The sequence below is a fragment of the Microcaecilia unicolor genome, chromosome 1, assembly GCF_901765095.1.
Source record: "Microcaecilia unicolor chromosome 1, aMicUni1.1, whole genome shotgun sequence".
Classification (NCBI taxonomy): Eukaryota; Metazoa; Chordata; class Amphibia; order Gymnophiona; family Siphonopidae; genus Microcaecilia; species Microcaecilia unicolor.
Window position 1 is genome coordinate 308,216,883 of NC_044031.1, and position 27,901 is coordinate 308,244,783.

General features: G+C 46.1%; 1 protein-coding gene across 1 annotated transcript in view; it reads left to right on the plus strand.

Moving 5' to 3' along the window:
- The first annotated feature begins 558 nt into the window (after positions 1-558).
- The window catches only part of MICALL1 (MICAL like 1), an 87,290-nt gene continuing 59,947 nt past the window's right edge, over positions 559-27,901 (plus strand). The window contains exons 1-4 of the mRNA XM_030208160.1: positions 559-769; positions 3,753-3,801; positions 8,073-8,214; positions 27,683-27,792. Of these exons, the coding sequence (XP_030064020.1) occupies positions 627-769; positions 3,753-3,801; positions 8,073-8,214; positions 27,683-27,792 (444 nt within the window). The 5' untranslated portion in view covers positions 559-626. The remainder of the gene's footprint in view (positions 770-3,752; positions 3,802-8,072; positions 8,215-27,682; positions 27,793-27,901) is intronic.

The window sequence follows — 27,901 nt, forward strand, 5'->3', positions numbered from 1 at the left end:
ATGCAGCAGCTCATAGATTTGTTTTGAGTGAACGTGGATGACGGCAGCGCTGGGAAGGGGAAACTTAGATTGTCTTAATTGGCTTCCTTGCTTACAGTGGACTAGATAGGCTCACTTCCACTCCAGTTTATTCAACCCCCATGGTTGAGTTTCAGTCCTTAAGCTCCAATAGTACTTTACCCAAGGTCACCTTAGGGGGTGGAGGATGAGTCAGTGCTATGGTATTTGGTCCCATTATTTGAGGCCACTAACCACCCCTCCACACACACACACACCAGAACCATACGTTTAAAGTTCAATGTCTTTGCCTAGGGAAACAGTTTTTAAAAATGACATTAAAAAAAAAGCAGCTTTGGCGTGAAAGACAAATACAGTAACCGTATACACAAATAAAAAAAAAAAAAAAGTGGGCGTGGGGATTGAGGCCTTCAGTGGTTACTAGAAAAGGGGAGGGTGTGTAGGTACGGCCCCGGGTTTGCTGAGGTGTAGCGGGGCGGGTTAGGAGGAGGAGGAGCCGGGGTAAAGGGAGGGAGGCGGAGGAAGAGGAGGTGGCGGCGGCGGGCAATGAATGAGGCGAGGGCCTGGGGAGAGGGAGAGGAGGAGGCCGGGGCCGTGACGGAGCCGTCATGTCAGCGACGCGGGCGCTGCAGGAGTGGTGCCGGCGGCAGTGCGAGGGGTATCCCGGCGTCCAGATCCGCGACTTGAGCGCCTCCTTCCGCGACGGGCTGGCCTTCTGCGCCCTGCTGCACCGCCACCGCCCCGACCTCATGTGAGTAGCGACCGAGGAGAGCTCTAAGCATCTTCCCCCTCCCCCTCAGTCCGGCCACCCGAAGAGTCATTTATGTCGAGTCTAGCGCACCTCCCTCCTCTAATAGGAGCCCACTGGCAAGGGCAAAATTTCAAGTCACATTGGGATGGGTAAAAAAAAAAAATAGTTGCGAGAGGGGAGCGGTCTGGGACTTATGAGCAGAGGGTGTGCAACAAGTCGTCCTCCTTTCACTTAGTGCCCCATGTAAATCTGCTTCTGTCACAGTTCGTATGTGACAGAAGCAGATTTACATGGGGCACTAAGTGTTCGTATTACGAACAAGGGAAAGGAGGCTGTACTTTCCTTTTTTCGGAGGAGGAGAGGTGCTGGGGCCATAAGGAGACTCTTGTCATCATAGTGTTCTATTTGTTACAACTAAAAGAGGTCAAAGGCATTGCAGGATGGAAATGTACATAATCCATTAATAAATTACATCGACATGATGTGCAAATTAGACATGGTGTTTTTTGAATCACATTGATTAAAGCACAATTGGTGGGGGCCCTCCTTGATGATAAACTACTACTACTTATCATTTCTAAAGTGCTACTAGACGTACACAGCGCTGTACACTTGAACATGAAGAGACAGTCCAGAGCTTACAATCTAATTAGGACAGACAAGAGATAAGGGAATATTAAAGTGAGGATGCTAAAATAAGGGTTCTGAACAAGTGAATAAGGGTTAGGAGTTAAAAGCTGCATCAAAAAGGTGGGCTTTTAGCATAGGTGTGAAGATTGCCAGAGATGGAGCTTGACATACTGGCACAGGAAGTCTATTCCAAGCATATGGTGCAGCAAGATAAAAGGAACGGAATCTGGAGTTAGCAGTGGAGGAGAAGGGTGCTGATAAGAGAGATTTACCCAGTGAACAGAGTTCCCTGGGAGGAATGTAGGGAAAGATGAGAGTGGAGAGGTACTGAGGAGCTGCAGAGTGGTAGTATGCCATAGTATTACTCAGGTGTCTCCTTTTAAGAAGTAGCCACTGATCTGTGTCTTACTACCCAGCTTCCATATTTACTAAAGAGGGAGAGTAGTGGGAAAGTTGGCCTTCTGCAGCTGTCAGTGAAAGGGTTTGGTACCAGCTGCAGCAGGCTCAATCTTTCTCCATTCCAGAAAAGCCATGGGGTGTATGAGGCCAGCAAATAGCAAGCATTTCACCCTTTCCCAAGCGGGAAAGGGTGGAAGAGCAGCATAGTTCCAGGGTTCCTGAGTACGTAGATAAACCAAGCCTTCCTGTATGTCAGTATTTGCTTGTGCACAGTAGACTGAGTACTAGGTGACAAGGCTGAGCTCTCTTGATACCATACAAAGGCATTGTTTAATATATAGAGGAGGGAATGATTTAGTAGTCAAAGAAGGTTTGAATGGAAGTTCAGGCCAATGTGTGGTTTTAAAATATGGGAACTGTGAATTACAAGAGTGGCAACAATTCTGAATCCTAGATATAAAAAATGAATTTTCAGAATGTATGATCTTTCACTAAAACAGGATTCAAATACCCTTTACTTAATGTACTTCAGAAATACAGAGGCAGTTGTGGATGTCCTGGCAACAGTTTTCTGGTGTTAAAGCTACAGGCAAGCCTAGAAAGAAAAAAGGGATCAATAAGTGTTATCAATTACATTTGGATAAACTGAAATCCAGGGAGCCTAAAATAATGTGTTTGGGAGAGTCAAACACTGCTAAGTTACTCCTCCCGGACTAAATCCTCTCACCATACTACTTCACCTTGCTTTCCCATGGTGGGTTATGGGACCCTGTCATCTATGGCTTGGCCTGTGACTTTCAGAGAAGTCTAAATGGTCTCTGAAACATCACAGAATGGGTCTTAATGGGACAAAATCCCTCCTAGAGAACACAACTACATGAAGTGTACAAGTTGCACAAGGAGCCGTGGGTCACTCTAAATCTATCTGGTGTCATATCAGAATTTAAAATCTGATTTGTGACCTCATTATGGCCCCCTTTTACAAAGCTGCGCCAACAGCTGTTGGTGCGGTAATGCCAACACAGCCTGTTCAATTTGAATGAGCTGTTTTGGTATTGCCACACAGCAGCCGCTAGGACAGCTTTGTAAAAGGAGGCCTATGAATTTTATGTTTGGCTTAAGCGCAAGCCAATCTGTTTTTTCACAGATTATTTTTATATTGATTTTAATTGTGTGGATCTGAACATTTGTTGAAATTGAGAACTTTTGGTTTCATAGACATAATTTGTGCCTCTCTCTTTGTGTCTAACTGTAATAGCAAAATAATTAACTACAGAGCCAGGCGATTTAGGCATAGGTAACAGAGGGGCCCTTTTACAAAGCAGCAGCCCAACACAGGCTTTTTACACGCTAAATCTGATCTGCCACCGGCTGTAGTTCAGGTTGGGCCTGCTCCATTTCCGTCTCTCCATAAATTTTTTCTAGCGCAGTGGTAACCTGGCGGTAATCAAGCATCGCCATGCACTGCTCAGTTACTGCAGGACCCCTTATCAGCACCTCAGTGGGTGGTGGTAAGTGCTCCTGTAGCCATCTTACTTAATGGCCATTTTTGGGGGGCTTTTTATCCACTGCGATAAAAAGGGCCTTGTGCGTGGGGAAAACAACCCCCGTCGCCACTACAGGGCCATTTTTCCCGCAGCTCAGTAAAAGGGCCCCAGAGGCAGCGGCCTAGGTTACCAGATCTTGAAAGCACCAAATAGCTGACCTGAACAGAAGCTTGATTCTGCTTGTTTCAGGACCATTCTCTATGATCTCTGAGAAAGCTCCTCTCTCCATCACCCTTTGGTCCTGCCTGTGGGCACCAATGTCTTAAACCTGGCTCTGTACAGAACGACAAAATTAAAAGAATATTTCTTCATCATTTTGCTAATAACAACTTTGATGCAGTAGGCATGCTCAGATGCCTCACTTTGTTTTTGTCAATTCTCACTGTCATTTTTTTTTTCTCTTTCAGAGACTTTAACTCACTCTCCAAAGAAAATGTATACGAGAACAATCGACTGGTGAGTTAAAACGGGAATAAATTAAGAGAAATTACTTCTTAAAATGTTGTTTTCAGCGTGATAACGGCAAAGTGGCAACACCCCCTAGTAATGCAGGATTGCATCTCAGGTACAGCTTATTCCCCAAAGAAGAGGGAGTCTTAGCTGTTGCTCAAAGATGACACCTACTTGAGCACGCTTGTGGTGGATTTTCCAGTGAGCCATAGAACTGCAATATCAATAGGTGGGATTTGATGGGAAGGAGGAATAAAACCACAGAAGAAACATTTTCTCCCCCTCACCACCCCCCTCCCAAACCTCTGGAGCTTACAGTGTGATTATGATAGACACAATAAAAAAAAACAAGAGTGGTTCAGTGAAGGATTTTGATAATTTTAGATGTGATGGGTAATGGGTCAGTATTCAGCAGTGGTGGTGAGTCCTTTTTTTTAAACATTGGCTTTGGTGTTTAAAAAATACATATATTCATCATCACTGAATATATGTATGGAGAGGTGACAGTGCTGCATAAATGTGGAGAGTGCTTGCCATTGGCAGCTTTACATATAGCAGTGATATTCAGGTTTTGCAGTTCTAAATTAAACCGATTAGCAGTGTGGATGGTGGCTGAATATTGCCATTATATATGTAGCTGGGCAAAATACCCTCACTCTCCCTCAGCACCATCTGGATAGTTCTGAAGTGTTTAGGAGCAACGTTTGGTGGTACTATCTGTATAGTACCACTGATAATTCACAGATAGGAGACTTAAACATTTTCCTCTTAATTCTATTAAGGTCACAAAAAATTGCATTTGCAAATTTAGGTGTGGTCCCAATTTGCGCACACAATTTAATGGAATAGTGAGCCATTATTGCAGATAATTGGCTTTTTAATAAGCAGTTATTGGCACTAATTAGACTTAATGGGGACTAAAGCACATAGGGCCTCTTTTACAAAGCCGTGCTGCCGATTCTCGGTGCGGCAAATGAGAGAGAGCCCACAGTTAGGTGCAGGATTGTGCCTAAAATTTACGCATGGTACAAAAAGGGGACACAGAAATGGAAAGGGTCATAGGCGTTTTGGGGTGGAACGGGGGCATGGCTTTGAGTTAGGCACATAACTACAGATTGTGGGTGCTCAGCGCATAAATTTAGGCATGGGCATTTGCACCACGTTTTTGTTGGTGCAAATGACAGTACTTAAATTTACGCACGACCTCTCTGCTTAAGCGTTTATTCTATAAACCATGTTGAACTTTAGGCACGGCTTATGCGGGTATTTTTTTTAGGTGCCATATATAGAATCTAGCCCTTTGTGGCACTGCTAAATGTCCAAGTCCCTTTGTATATTGGCTTACGAATTGTCAGTAGGCATTAATTCTGATAAAACAGGAAACTGAAAGGGCCAGAAGAAGCAGCTGAAGTGAAAGATAAAACTGCTTTCTGCAGAGATGTGTTTCTTTGTGGATGCTCTGTCCTCAGCTCAGTAGGTTGGTTGTGGTCCTTTTATCATGCACAGTTGCTGCCTCATGAAAATATTTTTTAAAAATCAATTTTTTCACCTCCTTTCCCATATGAAATGCTCAAAGCCATGTTCAAAAGTTAATCATAGCAAATAAAATCAAAACATAGCAAAGCAAGGGGCCCTTTTGCAAAAGCATAGCGCTTGCTAACAGTATAAAATTGACTTCTTAGCATTTATGAAGCACTAATTCCATTAGTGCATGCTAAGCTTTCGTAAAAGGGCCCCTAAGTAAATTAAAACTCAATCAAATACAAATGAAAATAGGTTAAAATCTATTAATAATACTAAACCAATATAAAATAACAATTGAGAATACTGTTTATAAAACCTGAGATGTGGTTTTCTTACTCTTGATTTCACCAGACACTGGTATGCTTGTGATTGCTTTTTTTTTCCCCCACCAGTAAGTGTAAAAATAAATAAGTGATTCCTAATATGTGAACTAAGCAAGCCTGACTTGCAAGTCACAGATGCAGCCCTACAATGTTATGACGCACCCTTAATTACAGATGTAGTTGGTGTTTTGCAAATACTGTTGCTGAATGATCACACTCCTGAAAAATCCTGTAGGGAAAATAGGTCAGGATTGCTACTCACGGAAGGAGTGGCAGTTTACCTGACTAGTTATGCTCTGTTCTCTAGCTGTGATGTGTTAACTTGTGGTGACATTGCTTACAACTGTTTTACTACTTGGTTGTGCTACTGTGGGGCAGACTTGAGATCTCCTGCAGCAGTGAGACATGTGCTGACAGCTTAGTGCTTCAGGGCGTGGTGCCCAGGTGAGCACTCCTGTCTGGCATTGAAGTTTTTCTAACCGCATTGGGCAGGACTAGAGGCTGAGCAGCTACAAAGCTTTCTCTCATTGTTGAAAACAGGTTAGAGGAGTGACTGGGTTCACTGCTGTCTTTCTAGAATTCTCCCAGCCCAAGCTTGAAACAGCCCTGAGTCACTAATGTGCCTGCCTCTTTTTTGCATATTCCCCTGTTTTCTAATCTACAGCCGGTAATGTAGAATGTGGGCAGTCACCCAAGACATATATGATCCCTCCCATGGAAGGACCATTCTGTCTCAAAGTGGGGTGTGGGATGGAAGCATGCTCCATAATATTTTCTTTCTGTTAGTGACCATCCAGCTGCAGGGCCTTACTTTCTGCTCTTATTTTGTATCAGGAGTACTGAGATAAAGCTCAAAGGCTTGTGGTAAAGTTCAAAGGCTTGTTGAGAGATAATGGGAATAATCTTGGCTGTTGGCACTTTTTTCAGACTCTTTTTGCTTTAAAGTAGCCTTTCTGTTTATCAGCTGATGATTTGTACAGAGAGACTATAGGTTGAGGATGTTTCTGCTACCCCCCCCCCCCCCAGTTGCTGTGAGAGTGGGGGCTGTCTCCCCATGCACTTCATCATGCTCGAGAGAGAGAACATGCCTGGCTTAATCTGACCTCCATCCCACACTTGACTTGGATTGGGGCAAGCTGGAGAGTCTAATAGTTTAATGCAGGGCTGTCAAGTGACCAGATTTCTACAGGGAGATTTTAGGGCTGTTTGCATTGTGGTGCATGTTGGTACTTGCAGTGCTGATCTGAGATGGAAGAAGCAGGGCCACAAATAGAGTATATTGGGATGTAAGATAAAATCTGAGGACTGTCGGGAATCTTTCTGCAGAAACGGGGTTATTTAGAAGTGCTGAGCAGATTTGACTTTTGGCCTGCTCAATAATACATTTTCAAGGTATGTTTTCAGCCTTGAAAGGCTGACCATTCATGAAACAGGAACACTAAAAATTCGTGAGCACTTCAAACACAAAGAGGGTAATTTTAAGAGGCCAAGTAGGTGCCTATTTAGGTGCTACTTTATAAAGACACACTATCAACCTTTATAAATATTAGCGTACATTCAGAAATCATACCCTGAATGCAGGTGCAAATGTACCCCAGCTTGAAATCAGATGTAAATGTTTGCAAGTACGCACATTGCTTAAAATATTTTAGAATGAATGTGCATACTTGCGAACTTTGCCCACACTCCACCAGACAGTTCCCACCCCTCTAAGCTGTGCCTGTGGGCAAAGTATATGCCTTCTTGTCAAGGTGCCGTACTTATAAGCCAGTCTTTATTTTATAACAGGCCTTTTGTATGTGGCCACTTACCCACCAACAAATCTTTATAAAATTACCCCCAAATAGTGTAAGTGTATCCTGCATCTGTCAGTTTGCATGCAAGCTACCCTTCACCCCATGGTACTGCTCCTGATTCTTCACTGATTTTACTTTGTGCTGGTTTGCACAAGAAGCAGTTGGATAACAATGGTACGGGTATTCCTGTATTGCATCCTAGAGATTGCTACTTGCCTGTTGTTTAGTTTTGAAAGCTTATTAAGATTTCTTTTACATTTCAGTTGAGGACTCAGCCTGACTCTTTATGCTGTCGTGATGACAGAAACCCAAAACTGAGAAGGGCTGTATAATGTTGCTCTAATTCCGCCACCTGTTTCCCTCTAAAGTTGAGTTTAGTGACGGTCCTGCCGCTGAGGGACGGAATTCCTGTTCTGCTCCCTTTTAACTGGTTGAAATCTGGAGCTCTCCTTTTGGCAGATATTGGCACCATTGCTTGTCTCTTTCCTGAAAATATGACTATTATCAGATTGAAATAAAAATGAATAACATAAATTTATCAGCTATGACATCTGTCTGAGATAACTAAACTGCATTTCCCCTTTTTGTGTGTGTCATCACTTGCTTGTGCTGACTATCTCCCTTTCCCTCCCAGGCATTTGAGGTGGCGGAGCAAGAGCTGGGGATTCCAGCACTATTGGATCCAGAGGATATGGTCTCCATGAGGGTCCCTGACCGGCTCAGCATCATGACTTACGTCTCCCAGTATTACAACTACTTCCGCAACCCACCCCCTGGTAAGAAAGTGGCTGCCTACCTCCCACGGTAGTGTCTTGCAACCCCCACACCTGCAGCCAGCTCAGTAGTTGAGTGCTTTTGCTTAACTATCTTTCTTGGATAGATGATTGAAAAAGAGATGGATGTTAATGTCACAGTATGCTGTGTAATTTGCAGAGGCTTACTGCATAAACTACAGGATCTGTGCCCCACCCCCTTGTACTTTTTGTAAGGGTAGGATAAAAGGGAACAAAGCAATTTTAGCATGAAATAATTTTTATGCAAATGAAACATGCATTTGTTGTGAGGTCTGGGAGTTTGTCAAGCACGTGACACAAAAATGCAATAAAATAAAAACTCACCATACTTGTAAAGCCCTGATTTGTTGGAAGTGTTAAAAGATTGTATGGAAAGTATTCAGTAGTTCTGGTTGCACAGGAGATGTTACAGATTTTGCTGCTGGCTAGATGACATACTTTGTGACTTATTTATCTGCATAGCTGTAGGTTTAAGGTACTGCTGTTCCAGTCCAGTGACGAAGATGAGAATAACTCAGACAGAATAGAGATGGTTGAATAAAAGGAAGAAAATGTTGAAGCTTGAGAGCTGAGAAAAAGATAGATGACAAAAGGGATGGTGAGGTTATGAAAGCAGAAAGTGGGCAACATGGTCTTCAGGTATGCAGTGGTTTGAGATGGGAGAAATAGGGAAAAGTCATTTTCAAGAAGAGAAAGTGTAGTGGAACCATTGGAAATAGGATAAAGGAAAATACAGACTTGTGGAAATACAATGCGCCATCAGGTGGCCAGTTGGAGCTCTAGGTAGCATGTGCAGATGCCCAAGTGGATGAGTCACGCCAGAGAATGATGGAAGGAATATACAGATAGCCTGCAAGACCTCCCCAGCACCTGGCAGGTGGCCGGTAGGAGCACTGGGTAGCAAGAGCAGAGGCCCTAGTCAATTGGGGTGGACCTGGGAGTCACCCTGGAGGATATGTAGATGGCTGCAAGACTTTCCCAGCACCTGGCAGGTCACTGGTGGGAGCATTGAGTTGACCTTACCTTTCATGCCACTAACTTCCCCCACTTATCAAAAGCATGAAGGTAACAGCAGAACAGTGGTGGCAACAGCAGCATACCAAGCATGGCTTTCCAGCCTAATAGGAAGCCCACTCAAGAGGCGGGGACAGGGCCTACAAAATTTCACTTGTTCACAGGCCCCCTGCCAACTGTTATTACCGGCTGTAGGTTACAGTAGAGATCCAGACGGAAGGAGGACAGCCATCTGTGCGACCCCATTTGGAGTCACAACCCACTATTTGGGAACCATTGCGCTAAATGTATTTTGTGTGGTTGTGGTCAAACAGTTCAGTTTTCATTTCATCATCCAAAGCATTGTGTAAACTGTACTGAGGACCTGTGTCACACTACTGTAGCGTTAGCTAAGCTTTTTTAGCAGGTCTGTTTTGCAGATCTGAGCAGTTTTTAGGTAGCTCTATCAATTGTATTTTGGTCTTGCGTTGTCTTCATGAAACTTTCATTTCATAACAGTGTTCCTGATAGTTGAAATTGCTAGTAGGATGTTGTTGTGAAAAGCTAAGGTTATTTGTATTGTGATGTGTTTTATCAATAAAACATATTTCCTTAGCATCCCTCCGGACCGGCCCAGGATTGGACTGATGGGTTGTGCACGCCTACCAGCAGGTGGAGACAATCCTGGGCCGGTCCGGAGGGACTAAAGGAAAGCAAATTAGCAGGTAAGGTCTAATTTCTCCATAAAACAAAAAAAAAAAAGATGAAAAAAGAAATTGCTAGCTTGAAGCAATTAGATATTTTTTTCAGTGTTCTCCTGCTTTGTAAAAGTGAATTATCTTTATTTTCAAATGCTCAGACTGCTGCTTAAAGGAGCCCACAGTTGTTGCAAGCAGACATAATACAAAAATGTTTGTTGGTAATACATTTATGGAATATATAAAACTTTTATTCATACTGTTAAAACGGTATGAATAAAAGTGTTACATATTTTAGAAATGTACTAGCTCTACTCGGCCACGCGTTGCTGTGGCTCAGTCTGGTTAAATGGAAAAGAAAGAAAAGAGGAAGCGCATGTTTCTAATATGTTTAATTTCACAATGCTTGTGGGTATACAATATTTTTTGTTGTTCCATTGTGTGTGCAGAGATAGAGATTGTCTGGTTTGCCGACTGTAGAACATGCAACTTCCATATCATCAAGCTGATCAATCCATAGACTGGTGGGTTGTGTCCATCTACCAGCAGGTGGAGATAGAGAGCAAACTTTTGCCTCCCTATATGTGGTCATGTGCTGCCGGAAACTCCTCAGTATGTTCTCTATCTCAGCAGGTGGTGGTCACACACAGCAGCAGCTCTGGCTAGGCCTCCAAGCCTAATCCTTAGGTTTTGTTGAGGCCTGGGGTTGAGGGCTCTTTTGAGCAAGTGCAAACCTGGTGGTGCCAGGTCCCTCCTTTTCTCCCCCCTCCCGCTGGCTCCGTTAAAAAAAAAAAAAAAAAAAAATTTTAAACGTCCTTAAAGGCGTTTATTTCGACGTTTATTTAAACGTTCATTGCAGCTACTCACTGGGACACCAGTTCGTTACAGCTCGGAGCGGCAAGCAGGTAATTTTACCTTTTTATAGCGGGCAGGGGGTTCCCCGATTCTTCTCCTCGTGGCATATGGCGTCGGAGGGCGAGGGCGCAAAGGGTCGCTCCCCGGATCGCTGGAGCGCTTCTAAAGGGGATGCGGGGGTTTTACAGCCTGATTCGCCCTTGATGGGTGACAGCTTAGTGACCGATGAATGTCCCGGTCCTTCCTCCGGCGTGGCGGTTTTTCCCGCCATAAACGCCCATCCCCCGCTCCTCGCCTCCGCCATCTTGGCCGGCCACGCGGCTCGGACGGCTTCTTCGTGGGCCGCCCTTGAGGTTGGAGACATTAATGCCATGAACGCCCTTAATTTGGGCGACGGCACAAAAGCGGCTAAAGTTAAGCGCCGTTTTTTCCCGCGCGGCTCCTTTGCGGAGTGTCGCGCCGGACGCCATTTTGGATGCGCAGCATGTCTCTCCCCCGCTCGTGTGAGCGCCGGTTGAGGGTGCGTCTAGGGCTGTTGCCCAGGCTGCGGAAGTGCACAGTCTGGGGGGTTTCTCCCCCGAGTTTGTTTTGCTGCTGCATCAGGCTTTCCTCATGCAAAACGCTGCCCCTGCTCCCTCGTCTGGTAAAGAGGTTGAGGTTCCCAGAGGTAACGCCCTCGGGTTGATTCCCAGGCCTTGGAGGACTTTGTCTCCTCCGATGTAGATGAGGGCAGCGTGTCTGAGGTCTCCCAACGGTCCTTGCGGATTCCTTGGAGGAGATAGATCCCCGCTCGGATGGGGCGGATGACCCCTCTGCAGCGCGGCTTTTTAGCCCAGAGGATTTGCCCAACCTGTTGTTACAGGCCATGGACACTTTGAAGATTTCCTCTCCGGAGGACGTCTCTCCCTCAGCCCCCGTTGGCTCTGCCATTATGCTGGGGACGAAGCGCCCGCCTAGAACCTTCCACGTGCATGATGCCATGCACACCTTAATTTCGGCTCAATGGGATGTCCCGGAAGCGAGCCTTAAAGTGGCTAGGGCTATGTCCCGCCTCTATCCTTTGGCTGTGAGTGAACGTGAGGCCTATCTGTGGCCTACCGTGGATTCGTTAATCACTGCGGTGACTAAGAAAACGGCTTTGCCGGTGGAAGGTGGCACGGCCCTAAAGGACGCCCAAGACAGAAGATTGGAGGCGGCTTTAAGGTCGTCCTTTGAGGCAGCTGCTTTAAGTTTGCAGGCCTCTGTTTGCGGCTCCTATGTGGCCAGAGCGTGCCTGACTATGGTGCAGCGGGCTTCCCCCTCGGATCATTCCTTGAGGGCTGATTGGCCGGCCCTGGAATCGGGCTTAGCCTATTTGGCAGACTTGCTGTATGATGTCTTGAGAGCCTCAGCTAAAGGCATGGCTCAGACAGTCTCTGCGTGGCGGTGGCTTTGGCTGAAACATTGGTCTGCTGACCACGCCTCTAAATCCCGCCTGGCTAGATTGCCTTTTAAGGCAAGCGGCTCTTTGGGGTCGAGCTGGACAAAATCGTGACCGATCTCGGCACGTCCAAGGGCAAGAAATTACCAGAGGTCAGGGCTCGGGCTAGTACTCGTCCCGGTACCTCCAGAGGACGGTTGCAGGAAGCCCGTCGGTACCGCCCGGGCAAGTCGGGTTCCTCTGCCCCCTCTTCCTTCAAGAGGAATTTCTCCCCCAAGCAGCATTCCTTTCGCAGAGACCGCCGTCCCGGAGGGGCTCCCTCCGGTCCTCCCCCAGGGTCTCGTACCCAATGACGGGGCCTTGGTCCACGCCCCAGTGCAGATTGGAGGACGGCTGTCCTCGTTTCGGGGCGAGTGGACCACAATAACTTCAGACGCGTGGGTGCTGGAAGTCATCAGAGACGGCTACAAGCTAGAGTTCTGCCGACCCTTAAGAGACGGGTTCGTACTCTCTCCCTGCAAGTCTCCGGTCAAGCTGTGGCAGTGCAGCAGACCTTAGACAATCTGATCCGCCTGGACGCGGTCGTTCCGGTGCCAGAAAGTCAGCTTGGCAAGGGACGTTACTCCATTTACTTTGTGGTACCAAAGAAAGGAGGTTCTGTCCGGCCTATCCTCGACCTCAAAGGGGTCAATCGGGCCTTGAAAGTGCGGCACTTTCGCATGGAGACTCTCCGCTCTGTTATAGCGGCAGTGAAGGCAGGAGAGTTCTTGGCCTCCTTGGACATCAAGGAAGCGTATCTGCATATTCCCATCTGGCCTCCTCATCAACGCTTTCTGCGTTTTGCAGTCCTGGGACGACACTTCCAGTTCAGAGCCCTCCCATTCGGGTTGGCTACTGCTCCGCGGACCTTTTCCAAAGTAATGGTGGTCATTGCGGCCTTCCTACGAAAGGAAGGGGTACAAGTCCATCCTTATCTGGACGACTGGTTGATCCGAGCCCCCTCTTATGCAGAGTGCGGCAAAGCTGTGGACCGGGTAGTTGCTCTTTTGAGCTCCCTGGGATGGATCATCAACTGGGAGAAGAGCCAGCTGCGCCCGACTCAGTCCCTGGAGTACCTGGGAGTTCGATTCGACACCCAAGTGGGCAGAGTGTTCCTGCCAGACAATCGGATTGTCAAACTTCAGGCTCAAGTGGACCAGTTCCTAGTAGCCTCTCCTCCTCGGGCTTGGGACTATGTGCAGCTGTTGGGCTCTATGACGGCCACGATGGAAGTAGTGCCCTGGGCCAGGGCTCATATGAGACCACTTCAGCTATCTTTGCTGCGGCGCTGGACTCCGATGTCGGAGGATTATGCCGTGCGCCTTCCCTTGGACCCAGCAGTGCGCAAGGCGCTGAGCTGGTGGACGCCTCTTTGTCGGGCTGGGGAGCCCACTGCTTGGGAAGGACAGCGCAGGGGCTCTAGTCTCCTGCAGAGGCAAGTGGTCTATCAACCTCCTGGAACTCAGAGCCATTCGGTTGGCGCTTTTGGAGTTCATCCCGGTACTGGTGTTGAAGCCTGTACGTGTCCTGTCAGACAATGCCACGGCTGTGGCCTATGTCAACCGCCAGGGAGGTACCAAGAGCGCCCCTCTAGCCAAGGAGGCTATGAATCTTTGACAGTGGGCGGAAGCGAACCTGGAGCAGCTTTCAGCGGCCCACATTGCCGGAGGCATGAATGTCAAGGCGGTCTTTCTCAGTCGCCATACCTTGGAGCCCGGAGAGTGGCAACTATCTGCTCAGGCGTTCTTGGACATCACGAAGCGCTGGGGCCAGCCGAGCCTAGATCTGATGGCGTCATCGGCCAATTGCCAAGTGCCGCGCTTTTTCAGCAGAGGACGGGACCCTCGATCCCTGGGAGTAGATGCTCTTCTCCAGCAGTGGCCGACACAAGAGCTCCTCTATGTGTTCCCGCCCTGGCCCAGGTTGGGCAGGGTGCTAGACCGGGTGGCAAAGCCCCGGCAGGGTAATCCTGGTGGGTCCGGATTGGCCCAGACGTCCCTGGTATGCGGACTTGATCAGGCTCTCAGTCGACGATCCTCTGCGGCTGTCAGTGGAGCAGGGCCTGTTACATCAGGGTCCCGTGGTGATGGAGGATCCCTCCCCCTTTGGGCTTAAGGCCTGGCTATTGAGCGGCAGCGTCTGAGGAAGAAGGGCTTCTCAGACAAGGTCATCGCCACTATGCTAAGAGCGAGGAAGCGCTCTACTTCTACTGCTTACGCCAGGGTTTGGCGTATCTTTGCAGCGTGGTGTGAAGCAGGCTCACTTTCTCCCTTCACTGCTCCAATTTCTTCAGTGTTGGCGTTCCTGCAAGAAGGTCTGGAGAAAGGCCTGTCGCTCAGTTCCCTTAAAGTCCAGGTTGCGGCTCTGGCTTGCTTCAGGGGCCGCCTGAAGGGTGCTTCCCTGGCTTCGCAGCCAGATGTGGTGCGCTTTCTCAAGGGAGTTAATCACCTACGCCCTCCTCTGCACTCAGTGGTGCCTGCGTGGAATCTCAACCTGGTGCTAAGAGCATTGCAGAAGCCGCCTTTTGAACCCTTGTCAAGGGCATCTCTGAAAGACCTGACGTGGAAAGCAGTCTTTTTGGTGGCTATCACTTCAGCCAGAAGAGTTTCCGAGCTCCAGGCGCTCTCATGTCGAGAGCCTTTTCTGCAGTTCACTGAGGCAGGAGTGACTATTCGCACAGTGCCTTCCTTTCTGCCCAAGATTGTTTCTCACTTCCATGTGATTCAGCAGCTCTGTCTCCCTTCCTTTCGTAGGGAGGACTACCCAGAGGAGTACTCTGCTCTTAAATATCTGGATGTGAGGCGAGTCATCATCAGATACTTGGAAGTGACCAATGATTTCCGGAAATCGGATCATCTGTTTGTCCTGTTTGCAGGTCCTTGTAAGGGTCTGCAGGCTGCTAAGCCTACAGTGGCAAGATGGGTCAAGGAAGCCATTGCAGCGGCTTATGTGGCCGCAAGGAAGGTGCCGCCTATCCAGCTGAAGGCTCACTCCACGAGAGCTCAGGCGGCCTCGATGGCAGAGGCCGGATCCGTCTCCTTGGAAGAGATATGCAAGGCGGCAACTTGGGCTTCGGCTCATACATTCTCCAAGCTTTCCGTTTGGCGGTGGCTGCACGGGCGGAGGCCCGGTTTGGAGCTTCAGTGTTGAGGTCAGGGATTTCAATGTCCCGCCCTGGGTGAGTACTGCTTCGGTACATCCCACCAGTCTATGGATTGATCAGCTTGATGATATGGAAGGTAAAATTATGTATAATCATACCTGATAATTTTCTTTCCATTAATCATAGCTGATCAATCCATAGCCCCTCCCAGATATCTGTACTGTTTTTATTCTGGTTGCATTTCAGGTTCAAGTTTAGTCTTCAGTTACTTCAGAAAGACTTCGTGTTCAAGTTTTTTCACTTGGATTCTTCAAGAGTTGAGACGAGTTTGTGTTACAGTGAGCTGCTGCATTCCTCTCCCCCCCGTTTTACGGGGCTGGATTGAGACATAAATTCTGCCGGCACTCCCTCCCGCTTCGTGCGGCTGTAGGGCAGCTTTGTACCCCTCCCGCTTCGGCGGTGTTAGGGTCAGTCAGCTCCTCCCGCGGTTGCGGTTGCAGGATAAGCCAGATCCCCCCGCATCGGCGGGTGTGGTGTCCCTCCCCCGCTCCGCGGGGATGAGCTGGACGGATTCCCCTCCCCCACTTGTGTGGGGATGAGCTGGGTTAATTCCCCTCCCCCGTTTCGGCGGTGGTGAGCTGGGCAGAGTGTCCCTTCGTGGGTGTAATTCTCTAAGTGCTGAGTCCTGCGGATGGAGCTTTGATATCGACATACTGAGGAGTTTCCGGCAGCACATGACCACATATAGGGAGGCAAAAGTTTGCTCTCTATCTCCACCTGCTGGTAGATGGACACAACCCACCAGTCTATGGATTGATCAGCTATGATTAATGGAAAGAAAATTATCAGGTATGATTATACATAATTTTACCATATAATTGTCCATGTGAGAAGCAATCCGTGTGTAGATGTAAACGGGTGAATGCTAAAGATTGGCCCTGAGCTTTGTTGATGGTGATTGCAAACGCCAATTGAATTAGGAATTGCAATCTGTTAAATTGAAATGGCATATCTGTTGGAATCATAGGAATGCGAGGAATGAGGACATGTTCACCTTTGAAAGGTCCTGTCAAGATTGTTGCTTGTACGACATTGCTCATTAAATTTTTTACTGCAAGCCACGTGCGGTTGCAAAGCTTTGGCTGGTTGATATTTCGCAACATAATTGGCACGCCGATTTTCAATTGCAGTACGTGCGGTGGCATCCCTTGCAGATCAAGTGAATTGAAAAGGTCTGTTGGATAATTAAGCGCTGCAGCACAGCCAGTTAATCTGTAAAAAAGGTGGATTTCTCAAGAAAAACTGGTATATAAGGCTGCCCCTTTTTGGTTCTGGTATTTTGATTTACCCCTGTATTTTTAGTTCAAGCAGACATAATGACAATCTGAGAGGTTAGAAGGGATAGAGTATTTGTTCAACTATGGATTTATCTTCACCTGATTAATGGAAGGCCTAACGAGTCAATTTTGGGGGCCTTAACGAGACTATTATAATGCCTCTGTATCACTCCATGGTGATACAGTCTGGTTGCTGTATCTCAAAGAAGATATAGCGGAATTAGAAAAGGTTCAAAGAAGAAGAGCAACCAAACTGATAAGAGATGGAACTCCTCCCATAAGAGGAAAGGATAAAGAGGTTAGGGCTCTTTAGCTTGGAAAAGAGATGTCTGAGTGGAGATATTGAGTTTTATAAAATCCTGAGTGGTGTAGAACAGGTAGAAGTGAATGAATCGGTTTTTCACTCTTTCAAAAAGTATAAAGACCAGGGGACACTCAATGAAATTACATGGAAATACTTTTAACAGAAATAGGAGGAAATATTGTTTTCACACAAAGAATAGTTAAGGTCTGGAACTCACTTCTGGAGGATGTGGTAACAGCGGCTATCATATCTAGGTTTGGAGAAGTTCTTTGAGGAAAAGTCCATAATCTGTTATTGAGATGGACTTGGGGAAGCCAAAGCTTGCCCTGGGATTGGTAACATGAAATGTTGCTACTAATTGAGTTTCTGCCAGGTACTTGTGACCTGGATTGGCCACTGTTAGAAGCAGGATACTGGGCTAGTTGGACCGTTGGTCTGACACAGTATGTCTATTCTTATGTTAACAACTTAAAAAAAAATGATAGTAATGAATCGGCTGGAAAGGTGTTCAAACTGTTGCTCATTCCATATTCACTTTTTTATTATTTTCCATGTATTAAAATTGCAAATAGACATCTTTCTACAATTTTAATAGATGGGGATTGTACCAGCTTATGCTTGCTTAGGAATTCATTGATACATTTCAGTTTGACCAAGGATGCCTAAACATTTGTGCCTAGCCATATATTTCAGCCAGGGGCAGCCCTATAATGAGGCCAACTGAGGAGTAAGCTTCAAGTGGCATTATAAGGGAACGGCATCTTGCTAGCCAGCATTCTGCCGCACTCCTCCTCCAGGATCTTAACTTCCCTTCCCTTCTATCCGCTGCCACTCCACCTGGGTCGACATATCCCCTTTTTCTTCCTCCCTCCCTCCCTCTTTCCTCGAGTCTACCTTTAATTTTCCTCGAAAGTTGCCGGTCGGTGGCTGTGATTCACACGTTCTGCCCTGACGCCGGCCCGACATTCTCTCTCTACTGCAGTGGCCCGCCTTCTCTGAGTAACTTTCTGCTAGGGCGCACCATAGTAGAGAGAGAAGATGTTGGGCTGGCGGCCGGGCAGCACCTGTGAATCACTGCTGCTGCCTGGCAAGTTTTGAAACAAATTAAAGTTAGACTCAGGGAACAGGGTTGACGGAAGAAGAGGAGAGATGCTGGGTGGGGTGAGGTGGGAGAGATTGTGAGAAATGTTGGGCTCGGGGTACTAGAAAGAAGGGAGGGAGGGAGAAATGTCAGATGATGTGGGAGAGAGGGAGGAAGATATTTTGGGGAGGGGAGAGAAGACTAAAGACTTGAGGATGAGGTAATGGAATAGAAGGGGAGATGTCAGATTCTTGGGAGGGGGTGGGAGAGGGAGAGATGGATGGGAAGGGTGGGGCAGGAGAGGGAGAGTTGGGGTGGGCAGAGGGGGGAAGGGGAGAATGGAAGAGCAGGGATAGGGAGGGAAAGAAACAGATGGACTTGGGAGATAGTAAAGGGCTGAAGGGGGAAGGGAGAAGGACTCTGTACAGGGTGGAAGGGGGCAAATGGGGAGAAGGGGAGGTGGACTAGGGGGAGGGGGAAATGGGGAGAGAAAGAAACAGATGGACTCTTCTGAGGGTAATGGGGGCTGAAGGGGAGAGGAAGAAATGGACTCTACGGGGTGGAAAGGAGCAAATGGGAAGAAGGGGAGGTGGACTCGGTGGAGGGGGAAATTGGGAGAAGGGGAGATGGACTCAGGGGGAGTAGGAGAGGGAAGGCAGAGGGAAGATGGTCTTGGGGCAGAAGGGGGAGAGAGAGGGATGTCAGATGGGGTAGAATGGAGGGAAGGAGAGATGTCGGGGGAGTAGAAGGGTTACAAGGGTGGGGATGAGGGATAAGGAGGGGGGATGCTAGGAGTGGTGGATCCATGTGGGAGAGGCCATGGGAGGGATGTCAAGGAGATGAGTGAGAAGGGGATATTAAGTACAGAGAGTAGAATGTGGTAATGGAGAGCAGATGAACGATAAAAGGGAATAGGAGGATGGGAAATGTGAGGGGGAAGAGAGAAGGAGATAGAAAGTTGATAAGTAGATGAAAAATGAAAAGGAATAGAGCAAGAGGGTGAAATTTTAGTGAACAGAGGCAGAAAAGAAAAAAAATGGAGGCGAGATCTTAGAGAGAAAGATGTTAGGTGTAGTGCGAGGAGGAGGAAATGACAAATGGACAGTGGCTGCTGGAAACAGATTAAGCAGAAGACAGGAAAGCAGAAAAAAGAAACTGGGACCATTGTTATGGAAAAATAAAGTCCAGACACACAAACGTAGAAAAATATGTTTTATTTTGAATTTATTAACTGGAATATGTTAGCTTTGGGATTGTGCGTCGCAGATGTTTATGTATTGTGGTCAGTACAGAAGGAAATGTATTTGTTTGTTCAGTGTTCTGTTTTACTTGAATAGATGTTTTGGTGTTTTAGGTTCCAGAGCTCGAGGGGAGGGGGCACATTTTAGCCCCCCCCCATCCCGCCGCGAACCTTCCCCTGCTGCCGCCTACCCTCCTTTTTGCTGGCGGGGGACCCCAGTCCCCGCCAGCCGACATCCTCTCCGACCATTCTGCTGCAGAGAAAAGTCTTCTTCGTTGCATGCTGACGTCCTACAAGACTCAGAGAACAGAACTGTTCTCTGAGTCTGACGTCCTGCACGTACAATGTGCAGGACGTCAGCATGCAAGGAAGAAGGCTTTTTGCAGCAGAACGGTCGGAGAGGACGTCGGCTGGCAGGGAGTGGGGTCCCCCGCCAGCAAAACGGAAGGTAGGTGGTGGCGGGGGCGGGTTTGCCGGGAGGGGGGTCCCGACTGAAATCTACGGGGGCCCAGGCCCCCTCAGGCCCCACGTAGCTACACCACTGGTTCAAATAAGCAGTGGTCCTAGGCAGGTAGAGGAAGAGGAAATGGTCTGATGTGCAGCTTGCTGCTTCTTAAGCCACATGATCCGGGAGAAAGACATGGTAAGGTGGGGGGCAAGGAGAGAAGGAATAGAGAAAAGTGGGCGTTGGGGCTAAGAGGAGAGAGAGAACTAGGAAGCTGGGGGAAGGGAAGGAGTTTTAAGCTAAGTCGGGGTGAAAAAGAAATGGAGAGGGTAGAGCCTGGAAAGTGATTATTACTGGGGAAGGAAGAAGCTGGGGAAGTGGTCAGACCTTATGACTGCGGAAATTCTGCACACAACATTACAAATAATGCAGAATTTTAAAATATTGCACACAGACCCATCTGTTTACTAAGCCGTGTAAGGGCTGGCAGTGTGCTAATGCCGACACAGCCCGTTTACTTTAAACGGGCTGTTGGCATTGCTGCGCAGCTTAGTAAACAGGGGAGAATTTCCCAAAATGTTTTATGCAGAAATTTTCAGTTTGCCCTGAATTCCCCCAGGAGTAATAAGTACAGTTCTTGCTGTGTGTATCATAGCATTAGTGCTGCTGTTGTATGAATTGTTTGCTAAATGTATATTTATTTGAATTTTGTTCAGGTTTTATATTCATTCACAGTGGGTGTGGGGTGGAGGTGGGGGACCCATCGGCAAATGTATCTGTTCCTTCTTTGGGATTCTGCTGCATCCACTGTTATATTTTTGTTTTGTTTCTATTTCATGTCTACATATTTGTAGTTTACAGTATTATCATTATTATTATTAAATTTCACTAAGTGATGGCCTTTGTTTTCCTTGTATAAAAGAGATGAAGGATTCTGTTGATTATATAAGTTCCATATAGGAATTTGAAGCAGTCTATCTTTTCCATCCGGAAAAGAGCTCCCTGAACCTCCTCTCCTTAAGACACTCCCCCTCCCCCGCATTCTCGATCCCCCAGCTAGACTGTGGTAAACGCCAGCAGCAGAGGGCTCAACCCTGGTAGAATGGATTGGACATTTTTCTTTTGTGTGTGATTCGATGCATCAGGCTGTTTGACTTTGGCTTTATATGCATATAATATATAAATATGACTCATATATGTATTTTCATGATAAACTTAATTGCTTGTTTCCTATGACTCATGACCCCCTTACTTCCCTGATTGTAGTTTTGAGGAGGAGCCGCCGGGGGGGGGGGGGGGGGGGAGAGAACGCGCCATCTCAACCTTTGCCTCGGGCAGCAGATTGCCTTGGGCTGCCCCTGATCTCAGCTGTCAGCGATTGAGAACGATCACTTGTAGATCATAGTGCCTTATCACAAGAAATTTTTATTGTCTTCTTCTTTTGGGATCTAGGTGTCGTCGATGATACTTTGAAACCTTCTGCTCAGTGTGCTGCTGCAGCTAAGAAAGCAAATAGAATGTTAGGTATTATTAGGAAAGGAATGGAAAACAAAAATGAGGATGTTATAATGCCTTTATATCGCTCCATGGTGCGACCGCACCTCGAATATTGTGTTCAATTCTGGTCGCTGCATCTCAAAAAAGGTATAGTGGAATTAGAAAAGGTGCAGAGAAGGGCGACGAAAATGATAAAGGGGATGGGATGACTTCCCTATGAGGAAAGGCTGAAGCGGTTAGGGCTCTTCAGCTTGGAGAAAAGGCGGCTGAGGGGAGATATGATAGAGGTCTATAAAATAATGAGTGGAGTTGAATGGGTAGATGTGAAGCGTCTGTTTATGCTTTCCAAAAATACTAGGACTAGGGGGCATGCGATGAAGTTACAATTTAGTAAATTTAAAATGAATCGGAGAAAATCTTTCTTCACTCAACGTGTAATTAAACTCTGGAATTCGTTGCCAGAGAATGTGGTAAAGGCGATTAGTGTAGTGGAGTTTAAAAAAGGTTTGGATGGCTTCCTAAAGGAAAAGTCCATAGACCGTTATTAAATGGGGAAAATCCACTATTTCTGGGATAAGCAGTATAAAATGTTTTGTACATATTTGGGATCTTGCTGGGTATTTGTGACCTGGATTGAACACTGTTGGAAACAGGGTGCTGGGCTCGATGGACCTTTGTTTTTCCCAGTATTGCAATACTTATGTACTTATGTACTCCACCTTCCTGAGCATACAAGTTTACGCTCAACACTTCCTCTCCTCTCATGCCTTGACATAAAGCAATAATCTAAACATCCAGACTAACCAGTGTGACTGTTACCTGAATATCCAACTTTCTGGTGCCCTGTGGCCTTTTAGATGAAATCTGTGTACTTTAAGATGCTGCACCACAGGTTTCAGTATTTAACCTGAACTATCCTGAATTGCTGCCAGCTATAAATCACTGTGAAGATTTAGCTTTATTCTGTATGAACCAGAAACGGATTTTTAAAAAAATGCATCATTCTTGAAACTCTACCAGTCTTTTGAATCTGAAAATTCTTAAAAAGCATTCCCTTCCAGTAAATTGAGGTAAAAACATTTTTGAGATTTTGAAAGCAGTGCCAAGATAAAAATTAAAAACTAATAAAACCAGGGAAAGCAAAGTCACCAAAATATAAAATATTAATATGATAATGTGCAAAAATGGAAACTCTGAGAAATATGACTCACCCACTCTACGACTTATGAAAGTACTACCATTAGTCAGATAGATTCCTTTTTTTTTTTTTTCCTTTTATAGGGCAAACTCCTAAGCACCAATGCAAAATCAGCGTTTTCTTGTGCTGAACTGTATTTCTCATTTAAAATAGCCCAAGTGTCCATTACTTACTACATTATATATAAAAAATGTACTTACCTGCTAGTAATTCTTGTGCAGCATTGTTTATGTGGCGCAAAGTCTCAAACTGCTTCAAATCGCTCTCTAACGCCCTACGCCACACGTTTTGTTTAGGTGACTTCTTCAGGGACTTGGGTAAGTTCTATCTTTCAAAAGTCTCTGTGACACTTAAGCATAAAGTAAAATGTCTCTGCTGTATGGGTACTCAAGGCTCCAACATGGCGTGATTGCGTTCTCCCTGGTCAGTGGTGAGTATTTCAGCTACAAAAGTGGTGATGTCAGCAGATGACGGCATCGAACCGGAGAGAGATTCCCAGCTGACAGTCTCGAAAGAGACTTTTAAAAACTTGTGTGGGAATTCCTGCCTAAGGTGGGTAGTACAAATAATAATCCCAGTGTGTTCCATCCTCAGTTTTTTCTTGTCCACTGTATAGTACAGGACCACGGGAGAGATTCTTTTTCCTCAGTTTGTGCCATACTTCCAAATTCAGCCTCTTCACAAGTTTGACTTTGCCTCCGTAGTTTTCGCAATGTCTCCAAAAAAGCCGGACTTTAAGCGTAGCTCAAAATGTACTCATAAAATGTCAGCTTTGGACACTCGCAACTCCTGCATTTCACTGTATGGGACCTTCCCATCCTGTGGATTCTTGTTCTGCTTGCCGTCAAATGTCTACCAGAGCAAGAAAAATACTGGAGTTGAAAATGAGAGACTATTTATCTTATAAAAGTAAGTCTCCTCAAAAGTCCAGGTCGACGACTTGCCCAGAGAGTTCAGCCCAAGAGTCTAAACATCATAAAAAAGACTTGGACAAGCTTAAACAGCATTCTGGGCACTCAACTGCAACCTCTCAAGTTCACACAAAATGTGCCTTTGACACTCGTGCTTCAGACAGGCATTCAAAGAATGGACCCTTGGTGCAGGCAGTAACTCCTAGCAGCCAACGTCCTTCCACTGATCTGCTCAGAAGTCCGCCCACCATGTTATCAGCGCCTAATATTGACAGAGCAGACTTGGCATCCAATTTGGCGCAGGGATTCCCATTCAGTCCCTCCTTCCACTCCGATGACACAGGGGGATAGCCCTTCCCCTAAACGATGCAGATGAGGCTCTTCACCATTGCCTCAGACACAACTGTTAAACACACCACCAACTAATACAGCTTTAGTGACAGGGCAGCTTCTCCACTCCCTGCTGAAAGAATCAAGGAACATTCCAGGTGTCCTTCCAGACATTCTTCCAGGGATAGACATCACTACTACTACTACTACTACTATTTAGCATTTCTATAGCGCTACAAGACGTACGCAGCGCTGCACAAATATCACTCTCCTTCACTTTTTCCACCTCCTCTCTCTGCGCACAGCAGATCTTCAAATCCTCCCATGGAGCTGCAACAATTTTGAAAACAGTCTCTGCATGGAAAAATGAACACTTCTGCATCTATACGCTCTTCTCATCGCAAATTCTTACATATCCCTCCATCTTTATCTACATCTTCATTATTGGCAGAAGCATGTTGACACTGATTCCACTTTTTCAACAACTTCTATAACTGCACTACACCCATCATCTTCTTATTCTACCCCAGTTCCATAAATCACAGCTCATCACTTAAGCGCAATGGCGACTACTAGAGCACATTTGCGCAGAGCATCTGCTCAGGACATTTGTAGGGCAGCTACTTGGTCCACGATTCATACATTTACTAGACATTATTGTTTTGGATCACCCTGCTTATTCTGATTCTGTTTTTGCGCATTTAGTACTAAATTCTTCTTTATGATGCGTCAACTCTCCGCCTCTTCCTGTTTTTCTTGTTGTTTGCTCAATGTGCACCCCCCCCCCCCCCCCCGAACACTTTTGGTTCCTTCAGTCTTTTAAAACTGTCCTATGTACCCTGTGTCCTAATGGCCAGCATTCAGATTGTTTTGCTTTGCCAAATGTTCATGTCTTTCAGTTGTTCAGAACTCACCCCCCCCATTTAACACTTGCGGTTCCTTCAGTCTTTTAAAACTCTCCTATCAACCTTGTGTCCTAATGGCCAGCACTCAGATTGTTTTGCTTTGCCAAATTGTCTGTCACTGAGGTCAGTGCTTGCCTGCCTAGCAGACCACTTCCGGCAGGCACGGTCCCAAGCACATCCTGTTGGAGGTGAGAATTATTATATAGGATTCCTCCAGATAAAAACTGTTACTGAATTTCAATCCCCTAACCTAAAAATGTTTGCCTGCTCTATAAAAGATGATTCCCTATCCAAATCTATCTGTCTCCTATTACTATATCGTCCTATCCAACATATGTGTCAATAATGACAATATCATTATGATTGGCAATATCAACTTATATCTTCAAAATGCTACATCTACATACTAAATTCCTTGATTTCCTTAATGTCTGGCAATTCACTCTTCAATGGAATGTCCTCCCACATCAAAGGACATCAGCTAGATTTGTTAACAACCAAATTTACAGACCCTCTTAACTTTCATATATCTGAACCACAATGATCCCAATACCTCATAGCAGCATTTCTTTCAAGCTAAACTGGAAATAATCCACCCATTCATCTAAGCCTACTAACACATCACATACTTTCAAAACCAGAGGTAAAATTGACCACTCAAAATTTTGGTCAGACGAACAATTTGGTAACTTATTTTTGTGAGGCAGCTGTAACTTTCCATTCCCCATAATTGGTTATATTTCTGATATCTTCAGTATTGTGCTTGAAGAAAAAGGGGGTGCGTCACACTTTTTCTTGTTGATCAAATAAAATCTTATGAACCAGAAATGCAACCACTTCTCTAGGTGTCTTCTGACCTTGACTCAATGTTAAATACTGAGTTTATTCAGAGAATTAAACTTGAGGCTGCTATTGCCGAGAAGAGACTCCGATCCTTAATCCATTTCTTCAATTAATCCAGTTGATGACAAGGTAAAACAAAGTATTCACTACCGTTACACTGAGCTGAATTAGGGATTCTGTACATACAGAGTGAGTCTGTGTCTGTGATTATTCCCTCTCCCAGAGAGGAGGAGCTGTCAGTGGCTGGAAGATATGAAATACTGAAACACAGTAATAACAGTGACCACAACAACAGCACCACAGCAGCCACAATGGTTAAAAAATCATTATGGATTACTACCCTGAGGGGAAAAAACAAGCAGTAGTTGACTGCCTCAGCATGGAGAGTTAAAACCCTTTACATGCTGGATCTATGACCTAGGTACAGCTACCATCTCTCTCAATCTTCCTCAAGAGAGCAACTGGAAAGAGGGGAATTCTGCTCTTCCCAGCTTGCCCAGAGACGGGCAGTAACAACAAAGCTCCAAAATACACAGTGGTCAGAACACATGTTCATAAAGGCTAATCACAGAGAACTGCAGAAATACAGGCACCTGGTCCATTATACACAGCTTAATAAATATACAAACACGTAATCGGTTACACACAGCCAGCACAAGCTGCCCCAAGTAATGGGGGCAAAACAAGGTGCGTCCAAGTATTTGAGTACTCCAAGTACTCTGTTTTCATGTCTGGTTTGTCTTCTAATAGGAGAGAGAGTTCCTTAGAAATTCCTGCAAACATTTTGAGTATGTGGTGTCTTTTGGTTGGGATTAATTTTTTTGGTCTTCTTTAGACCATCAGGAGGTAATGTTCTAAAGAGAGACCTGGAGATCCCACCAGTATCCAAGAACATGATCATCCCCCAGATCTGTGAGATATCCAACTGTTAAGACAGTGGTTCCAAAACCTGGTCCTGGAGGCACCCAGCAAGTCAGGTTTTCTGGATATCCACAATGAATATTCATGAGGGAGACTTGCATGCACTGGAAGCAGTGCAAATCTTTCTCGTGAATATTTATTGTGAATATCTTGAAAACCTGACTGGCTGGGGTGCCTCCAGGATTAGGTTTGGAAACCATTGTGCTAAGACGAGACTCGGTATTGAACTCAGAAAAGGCATTGGCCTCAGAAGATGGCAATCTTGAGATAGATAAAGGCAGTCACAATTTGTCAGGAAAAGTGTGTTTCTGCGCAGAAGGTGGTCTGGATTGTTACAGTCTATACCTTTCTCTATGAACTTTCTCCAGCGTTAGTAATCACAGGGTGCGGCTGGGATGGAGATCGTATTACTGAGAAAGAGGTGGGGGTGGTGGACTGCATGACCTCTTTTTGGATGAGCTGTCAAATTGGCCTTAGCATCTGTCTTCCTGTCACTGTGTTTTGATCTGGAGCAACTTTGTGCTTGGTTTAAGTACCCAGACCCAGCATTGGCGGGACTGGGTCTAGGTTGCAGCACTTAACAGAAACAGACAAGGATTTGGCGCAGTCCTGCTCCTGCAGACCAGTTTAGAACCTGCCTATGGAAGCCATGGCAGTTGAGGGTTCTCAGTCTGGCAAATTCAGAAAGCTAACAGTGAGTAGATTGTAGCCCGTTTTGAAGGTAGTTGTTCCTTTGGTGGATGTAATTCCCTTATTGTACGGTGTATGGTTGACCATGAAACTGTGATTTTGAATGCACCACGTTTGTCTTTGGGAGTGTATTGGAATGCCTTCCGTAGTCTTGGCATACTGAGAAGCTGAAGACATCACTAGCTCTCTATAAGAGGAGTGAAGTCAGTTTTTGTTCTTCTTTTTCTTCTCTTTCCCCCCCCCCCCCCTATAGTTCTTGCCCACATCCTGCATATCTTAGGTGTAACAGAGTGGATTATCAGATTTCTGGTCCTGACTTTTAACCCTCTGTGGATTGCTGGCATAGGGTGTGCTCCCTGCAACAGAATGGCCCCTTCTACTCCATGTATGTGTGGTTGTGCCTGGGATTAAGGGGACCCTGTGCAAGCTGTCAGAGATGTAGAAACTTCATTTTCCAGTGTCAGAGTGAGTCTAGTTTTCCCAGACCACATTCACTGCCTCCCCCCCCCCCCCCCCCCCCGCACCATCCCCAGCTGGTTAGTCATCTGTTCTCTTTAAGGCCTTGCTCAGCAGCATTTTAGGGAAGTATGCTTAAGCATGGTCACATTAGTAATCTGTCTCACTGTGTGTCTCCCAACAGCTACTATGCCTCACTCTATCTCAATGAAGCGCATGGCTATCACATCCTCTCCATCGGAGCCTGCATTCAAAAAGACTGTTTCGAGCATAGAGAGAGTGCTCACACCACAGGTAGGAGAAATAAGGTGCTATTGGCTTTTGGAGTCCCTGTGACCTCTGATGATAAGGAGATGGGAGGGGATGTTGGAGACTGGGTGGAAAAGCAATGCAGATTGTCTCT